Source organism: Phyllostomus hastatus, unplaced genomic scaffold (genome assembly GCF_019186645.2).
Source record: "Phyllostomus hastatus isolate PE091 unplaced genomic scaffold, TTU_PhHast_1.1 phas_contig_41, whole genome shotgun sequence".
Lineage (NCBI taxonomy): Eukaryota > Metazoa > Chordata > Mammalia > Chiroptera > Phyllostomidae > Phyllostomus > Phyllostomus hastatus.
In genome coordinates this window covers 1,172,666-1,181,502 of record NW_025333876.1, presented here as the reverse complement: position 1 = coordinate 1,181,502, position 8,837 = coordinate 1,172,666, and the positions used below count along the sequence as shown (strand labels likewise).

Here is an 8,837-nt window from a genome sequence, read left to right as displayed (position 1 = left end):
ATCCCCTGTATTTATCTCAGGTAGCAGCAATGCGAGTTAAGGGAGAGAACGAGAAAGGAAGGAAGGAAAACCAATACAAGGACACACTGTCCAGTTGGCTGACACTGGGCAACTAGTACTCAATTCTGTCAAGACCTTCTAAAAAGCCTTATGAAATGCATCTCCAAATGGTTCTGCTTTGGAAATCGAAGGAGGAAGCATCTACTGATTGACTCCTTTAATCCATGGGTCAAGGATAACCCCTATGCCTATGGGCCTTAGCGTCACCTCACACCTGGTTGTGAATTCCTGAATTCAGAGTGGATCCAACGGGCATTCTGCACTGAAGGACCAGAGCTCTGCGTCAGGAAGGGACACGTACTCGCCGAGGGCCCCGGGCGAAGCACCTCCCCGAACATGGTCACAGTCTGTGCGGAACTCATCACTCTAGCAGTGGCTGGAAGAAGAAGGGGCACAGGATATTTTCAGGATACACAAGAAGAGCCTACTATTACTTGGCATAGTAAAGGCTTCTGGTCACATCAGAAAGCACTGCTAGTTGTCTCCTTGTTCCTATGGATAGCCTTTTTCCACCAATGAAGCAACTCAACTGGAGAAGCAATTATACATGTTAATCAAGCTGATTTTAGGGCCTATAAATAAACACCAATTTTTAAAATAATTAGTTCTGTTCAGTATGCTTTCAACAGACATCATCAGTAACTAGCAAAATACAAATTCTTTTTGTAGTTCGTAATATAAATAGGAAAACACACCTAAAAAAAATAACTTCACTTGTAAATAGAACAGCCCTCGCTGGCAGCCCACAAGCTTACCGAGTTTATGTTTGGCCGTTGTTGCCCACAACACGTTTTGTGCCCTGGACAGAGTGGCCACTTCACCACGAATGACTGCTGGAGGCTTCTTTTTCTGGGCCCTGGAAGCCGAGGTAAAACAAATTTGGCTTTATCGCATAGCTGACTGAGCTTGAGCACGGCGTGATCTCTCTGGACTCCATCTCTCTCACTTGTAAAATGGGACAAGTACTACTTAAATCATAAGGGTTTTGTGAGAAATAATAATGTGTAAAATGCTTTACATAGTGCCTGGTACATGCTAGGTATTCAGTGTTACTTTAGGGTCCAGCTGAGATAATAGTTAATTATGCAACTTTGAATAGTTTTTTTTTTAATAGCTTGCTTTACAGTGCCTTTCTGCATTTCTGTGAGTCAGTGAGAGCATCAGAGTTATTACTACAACTATTATTTACAGGGGCCTGAAAGCTGAATGACTTGACCAAGGCCTTACATGAAATAACTGGTGGGGCCATGACTCAGGTGTTCGGACCCAAAGCCCATGTTCTTTCTCATGCTCCATACCAGCCCCCGGCTCCCCGCCCCTTTCCCATCATACTGTTTCCTCTGCTCGGAAGAGAAACAGTTATGGTTCTCAACCTCCCACCTAGTGCCTGACCCAGTAAGGGCCTCCACTGTCTCTGTGTGTGCTTCCTGACTCCTCAACTGAACGCAGCTCCTTTGAGTATCTGAGGAAAGGGACTGTGGTTTGTGTCGGCTCAGTTTGACCACAGGTCTGAAATGACTTTTAACACACACCAAGTGCTTAGTAAATATCTAACACCAAGTGCTTAGTAAACATCTAGTAAGTTCAGTTCTCTTGCTCCTTCAAAGAAGTCTCAGGTTATGACAAACTTCACAGCTGTCCCTAGGTGAGATGAACATTGTGAAAGGTATTAACTGTTCAGTAACATTTTTTGAGAAAAAGGAGCCCCTAACTTTTGTAGAATTTAAAAAGAAAAAAAAAACTTAATAAAAATTACTAAACTTAGAAGCACTTTTAAATATTTTAGCCCTGGAATTATCGGCACTCCAGCACTCCACTGCTGCTCATGTAAACGTCTGAAGTTGAGTCGTGAGACACTAGGAAATATTTGGCCATGAAATGACCTGGAAAGACGAACTTACTGCTAGAACAAGGTCATATTTTAAGTCTTAAGAAAAAATTACATTTCCATATAGAGAGAACACCAATAATAGCTAAGACTGAACAAATGCTTTTATGCTTTAGATGTGCTATGTGCTTTACACCTATCAGATTTTAAACAAATCAACTTTAAGGCATAATTTACATACAATACAAATCACCAATCTAAAGTGTATAGTTTGATGAATTTTGTTATGGTCAGGCTTATCAGCATTGGTATTCCTCAGTTCTTAAATTGTTTTAGAATGCTTTGATATGAATGAATTGAAATTAAAAAAATTGTTTGTGGTTTTATCTTCTGTATTTTGTGCAGAAGGAGGAAGGAAAGATATTATCTGGGATAAAACAGTCAAATTGGTTGCAGCATAACGCAGAATTAGCCATTACTCTAGAAACAGAAGGTTCATCATAACTTCTCTCCATTAGAAAGCTGTCTATTTCATATCTTACAGGAGTAAGTATGTACTACTTACATAGTAGTACAGTGCTAACTGTAACAGAGAGGGATCCACATTGATAGCACTATGGAGGCAGATAGCACAGAAATTAGTGAAAACTGGAGATTGATTTAGAGGGTACTTGTTAAGGCACATTTTAAAATAAAATAAAACACCTTTGTTATATAAAAATACAGCTGATTCTGTCTTTTGATTTATGAAAAATAAATTTATTACATAACACCTTGTTTTTAACAATGTTCAATTTTCTTTTAAATTCAGAATACTTGTGTCATTCAGTAAAATAGTTTGATACAGTACATTGTATGTTATAGGTTTTTTTTCCTCAAAAATTCTAAGGCTCTCCTACTCCTTCTCCTTTGCTGAAGTAAGGGCACCCTAAACAACGTGCGAACAAGTTTTTAAAAAGAAAATTAACTGAACAAAATTTTAATAGCACTACTTCAACCAGCTTTAAAATCAGGACAAAATATCTGAATTGGATGCCGCACCTTTTTAAGGAAGTTACCATTCATGCTTTTTCCATCTTAAAGCATGCTCACAAATCAGCAACACCAACAGGAAAAAAACAAAAAAAACACTGTCTATGACAATCGTCTCAGTTTGTTTCCTGAACCAAACAGGTTTATATCAATGACAATGTATTTAATTATTATCAAATAGCAGCTTTAATACCAGTCAAGTCATAGATTGAAAATAAAACAAACTTATAAGTTGGAAATTAATCTTTGGGAATTTTGAAACCTTTCTGGAAAAACTATGTGGCTTTTTGTACTTTCAAAAAAACCCAAGCAATAGTCTTGGTCAAAAACACTGATTAATGTGGAAAATGAATCAACCCACTGATAAGACACTAAGATGAAAGGTGTACCAAAATAATCTCATTTTGAGTCTTGGTGACTTTGTTAACATATACTGTATGTTTCAAGTACCAGTTAAACTTTTCTTGTGTGTACTATTGGTCAGATGATGTTGGTACACTGAAAGGGTTCACCACGTACAACGACAAATGCTTGCCCCTAGCACACTTCACAGCTTCAACTGCTACAGACTGTCACTGAAAAAATGCATTGGTCAGTCTGAACCATGTCAAGTAAACTATGGAAGTAGCAAATCCACAACACAAACTGTGCTAGCACTTTCTGTTCAAGTCTAACTCCAAAATAGATACAATTTGGAAGCCACTACCCCAATCTGTGAAAAGTGGTGGAACTTGGCTACTGGACATTTTGAATATGTGGTTGCACAGTACATTCTCATGGCCCATACCAGGTTCCCGCAGACAGCTGCAGTCATCCTGCAGCGTTAGCAACAGTGCATTGACAATATTCCAACGCAGCTCAGTACCGGTGTGTCTGATGTGAGTACTGTGGAGGCTGCTGGGAGGTAGCTGAGTAGCCCATGCTGCTCTGTGGCTGTGATGTGCTTGGTCCAGGATTGGGGTAGGCAGCATGTGGATTGGAACGCTAGAAAAGGAGAATGAGGGAGAGATGTGATCCACGTGTTTCTGAGTTGGCTACATCCCAAGCCAGCAGGGCTGATCATGTGTGCTTGAAATGCCACTTATTTCAAGGCATTAAGAATTTAAAAGTCTTGAACTATGTACTAGCTTTACAATTAAAACCCCAGATCTTTAAAGATCAGTTTTACTTTATGAAGGTCAAAAGTACTGCTGGTAAAGAATACTAAGCTGAGCCTCGTCTATGCTGGAGAGTTCTTTTTTTCCTACAACAGTAACACTCTTTCTATGCTGCTTGGAATATACTTGCTATGTAATAACAAATTTGCTTGAGAGGTTTACACATGAATTTGTTGTATACATTAAGTAATCCAAAGGAAACTTACACACTACTCTCTTGGTGAGAGAGAAATTCTTCAACAGAAATCTTCCAACACACACAGCTAAAGAAAAAAATGAGTATGACAAGAAAAGGAACCACAGAATCATTTTCTTTGGCATTAAATATTTTTATGTCCTTTAAATTAATGAATCTTATTTTCTATTACAAGGTATATACAAAAATAAAATTACTGAAATGTAAGACTGGTATTCTCAGTTCTAAAAATAGCACAAAGGGAAAAAACAGGGATAGAGTTCAGACTTCTCTAATTTTGATGTTGTATTATAATTCCTATTCCTGCACCTCTCTCATGCTATAGGTTCCCAAGATACACTGTAAAAGATTAACCATAATTTATTACTTTCCTCTTTTAAAGCCTGTTTAATAAGTCATAACAATCCTCAATTCTGCCAAACCTGGCAAAAATGACATTTTAAGAAGAGTGGACAGAGATACTGTTTTTGAAATCACCCATTGAAATCAACCACAAGAACAACATTAACAGAGGAACACCGCAACACCTTCTTAGTTTCAGTAGCAAAGGTCAAAGCCATCACCTCGGTGTGCAAACATGTTCTGGAGCCAAGAGAGGGGCACTCTTCCCACCCAGACAGAAAGGAAAAGACGGTGGGACGAACACCAACCCCCACAGACATCCGGCCCCGTCTTCCTGGTTTGGCTTACTGGAAGAGCACTACTGCTATTCAGGCAATGATTCCCACGGTCTGGTGGGCCGGACCTCTCTTTTCACCCAAAGCAAAGAGTTGGCATCTAATTCTAGAAGTGTAGTAGTGGGCTCTGGGAAACTTGTAAGTTTAATAAGACCTCTTTTTCTCTTTTAGTAGGTACATAACTCTAATTGGTCAAGTCTTTAGTATCCTTCCCACACTGAAACCCAGGTTAATTGGGAATATGATTAGAATAAGCAGAGAAGTGGTATACAATTTTCAAAACAGGTCTTTTGGCAAAGGAACTGACAATGTCACTTGATAGGATGCACAAGTAGGCAATTCAGGACCTTTGCAGTCAGATCTGAGTTGAGCCTTACATCTACTACCAGGTTGCTGGATGAACACATGAAAGTTATTTAGCCTCTACAAGCCTCAGTTTTCTGAAATGACAGAAAATAATGCATTCTTCATCCTTGTACAGCAGCTGGCACATAGTAAGTACTCAACAAGCTCTTGTAATTATATTCACCAATAGCACCAGCACAACTCTGAAGTGCCGTACTTCCTGGGCACTATAGATGCTACTAAGAATTTTAATGATAATAAAAATGATGTGAATGATTTGTATCATCTTGTAAGTGCTATGTCAGTCTAGCCTTACATGCATCTGGTGCCTCAGTACAGATTCTCTCATTCCATCCTTACTGCAGCCTCACACTTACCACCATCCCTACCACACACACGCGGGCACGGGGAATGTCTGAGTCACTCAAGGTTACCTAGGAGTCCATGGCCGGGCTAGAATATGAGAGCCTATGTTCTTCTTAATCACTATAGTACATTATTGTTCCAAAACAATGGATATCATTTATTGAGCCCCTACTACAAGGTGGTAAGACTGGCCACTTCTCCTCCTACAACGGCAAGTTGGGCTTTGCCTGTCTTGTTTTACAGATGAAAAGCTAAAGCCAGGAAATGGTGTTAACACTTGCCCAAGGTCACACAGCTAACAAATGGCTGAATTTAAATTTGATTATTCTAAGTCTGCTAGCTCAGAAGTCTAAGCTCCCTCCACTGTACCCCTGCCAGCACTCTTCCATGCCGAAAGCACTTCTTGTCGATGTGTTTCACACATTGCAGGCACAGAAAACTCTTTTCTGAATTACATCCCATTTCCCAGTGGTCACAAACCCGTGCAAACACTGACATGCAGATCAGTACAAAATGACCTTGAGATACCTGATAGTCTGAGGTCATGATCAGTCCACCTGAGGTAGTGGTAGGAGGAGCGACTCTCACTTTCTTCAGCGGGGGTCCCTGTGCATGGCTGCTGTCTTGGTTCCCTGGGTGACCAGTGCCGTTAGTGTGGTTATTGCCCTGCTGCTGCTGCTGGTTCTTCTCAATTGGTTGAACAGAAAAATAAAGTTCAACTCAGAAGGAGAACAAAATACACCCAACCTGAAAATATTATGGTAGCAGACTACAGCAAGAAGCTGTCAACTATATTTTAATACTTACTTTGTCTCCTTTGTCATCAGGTTCTTCTTCCGTTAAAAATTCTCGTTTTGGGTAAGGGATTTGACAACCGGCAAAAACACTAATCACAAGAAAAAAAAAGACTTCTGATATACTAATCAATATTTCAAATGCTTCACTTAAATGGTTTTCATTTTAATCTTTTAAGATGGACTTTGTCTCCATATTTATAACATAAAAAGCTTTCATATGACTGGGACAAAATGAATCTTCTTCTCAGTGACATTATAGCAGGTAGTTTAAGGGTTTATCATTGTATAAAATTAATCAATAATCATGTAATATGAGTCAACTTTTTCTTTTATTCCAGCATTAGTCTTTTATTATTACAACCAAAATACAGATTCCAGCCAAAATGTCAATATTCAAACACATCTTTTTTTACTCTCCCTACCATATTTAAAATAAAAAGATGGTATAGGAAACAGATTTATGTGGGAATGGGATTTGTAGCTGGAACATAAACTGTAACTGAAAGCAGAGCAATCTCAGCATGTCTGAACGAGCTACACAGGCACAGCCGCCCTTCGCGAGCGGCCAGACTGCTGCTGAAGTGAACACCAGAATGCCTCGTGAAGTACGCGAGGGACAGGGACAGCTCTCAACTATCAAACCTTTAAGTGACACTTCAACCATCAGAGCTCATTTTTGCTTCCCATAAAGATTTCCTTGGGTCCTCATATAATGACTGGCAACTTGTAGTGGACAACTAAAAGAAAGTAGGTTCCCCCAATTTTATCATGCCGGTGAGTTAATAAATTGATCACTTACTCTGATGTAGGAAGTGGGTCTTCTAAGAAATAGGGATCCTGCATAGCCTGTTCTGAGGTAATTCGCTTTATTGGGTCCATGGTAAGCAACTTCTGAAGCTGAAACCGTAAGTCATAAAAACATTACTGCATTATTTCTCATAGTTACACCCCTTGGCATATAATGTGGGAGGTATGGTGTACATTGTTTGATGAGTAACACAATTTGGATAGCACTTATTCCCTCAACTTAAGAAAAAACTGATTATTAAATTTAATGTAGTAATTCACGTTTTAGTCATTTTAATATTCACTATCTTATATGTTTCTCCTGTAAGAAGTAACACAACTTCTATCTTCTTACTCTAAACCATTGAGCTTTCCCCCATGTTATCTAAATTGCTTTATCCAGTTTAGAAGAGGACTAAAATTCTTCTATTTTTTAAGAGAAAAAGAATGTTATAACACAAATAACATACACTAGCCACATGCAGCTATTTAAAAATCAATTTCTCGGTCATATCAGATACATTTCTTAAGCTCAACAGCTACATGTTGCTTGGGGCCACCCCATTAGACAGCACAGCTCATCAGAGAGAGCTCTGGACAGTGCTGTCCTGGTCTAAACAAATACAGTAACTGACAGAGAGAACTTGGAAAGTACAGAGGTATAGTTAGGTAAGAGGAGATTCTGGAAAAGAGGCTGCTTGGGTTAAAATCCTGACTTGACATTTATTAGTTCAGTGACTTTGGACAAGTTAGTTAACCTCTTTGTAACCTCCTTCATCAACAGGAGACTAAAAATATATCTGTTACCACAGGTTTGTTTTCAGATTAAATGAGTTAATATATAGAAAGCAATTTTAACGGTGCCTGGCATAAAGAGAGCAACTAATTTATGTGTTATTATTATTATTACTACACATAGAAATGTCACATTAATGTGAAAGTTCAGCATTTTTTTGGTTAAAACATAGTTTACCAAAGGCTCTTATTTTAGTACGCGATTTAAGAGATTACCCAGATAGTGGTGTCTTAGCTTACAGTCTCTGATGACGTATGATGCAGTGTTTTTCAGACTTTAGAGTATAACAGAACCACCCTGGGGAGGGCTTCTTAAAATAGACTGCTAGACCTACTCCCAGAGCTCCTGCTGGTCTACCTGTACAGGGCCCCCAATATCTGCATTTCCAACAAGTTCCCAGATTATTTCAATACTGCTTGACTAGGCCTTACTTTGAAAACCAAGGAACTAACAGACACATTGAGCCTTAATGGGAGATAACACAATTAGAAGACAGAAAACAAAACATATTTAAAAAATGCATCTGAAATGCTTGGGATAATAGGATTTAAATTTAATTTTAATGATCTGATATTTTAATGAAAGCACTATTTTATTTTTAGAGTTGAAAGGGAAAGCATGGATTTACTATTTAAAATACTCAACAGTTTTGATGGAGTTATAGTTGAGCTTTCCGATGGGACTACCCAAGATGGGTCATTCCAGTAAAGTCATGCAAACAAGTGGCAAAGGAAGTACTTCCTAGAATTTCAGCAGTGATGGCGCTGAGAGTCACCTCAGGCTACACTGAGCAGCAG

The 8,837-nt window shown here is 38.9% G+C and overlaps 1 protein-coding gene across 5 annotated transcripts in view; it reads right to left on the bottom strand.

Annotated features, from left to right (window-relative positions):
• Positions 1-2,625: 2,625 nt before the first annotated feature.
• CDK8 (cyclin dependent kinase 8) overlaps positions 2,626-8,837 on the bottom strand; it is a 133,905-nt gene continuing 127,693 nt past the window's right edge. For 4 of the 5 annotated variants that reach the window (XM_045844915.1, XM_045844916.1, XM_045844912.1 and 1 more), the window contains 4 exons: positions 7,258-7,355; positions 6,469-6,547; positions 6,190-6,348; positions 2,626-3,904 (listed from right to left, as the gene is read on the bottom strand). In XM_045844915.1, the coding sequence (XP_045700871.1) occupies positions 3,779-3,904; positions 6,190-6,348; positions 6,469-6,547; positions 7,258-7,355 (462 nt within the window). In that variant the 3' untranslated portion in view covers positions 2,626-3,778. The remainder of the gene's footprint in view (positions 3,905-6,189; positions 6,349-6,468; positions 6,548-7,257; positions 7,356-8,837) is intronic. The other variant, XM_045844914.1, reaches the window with a different exon arrangement.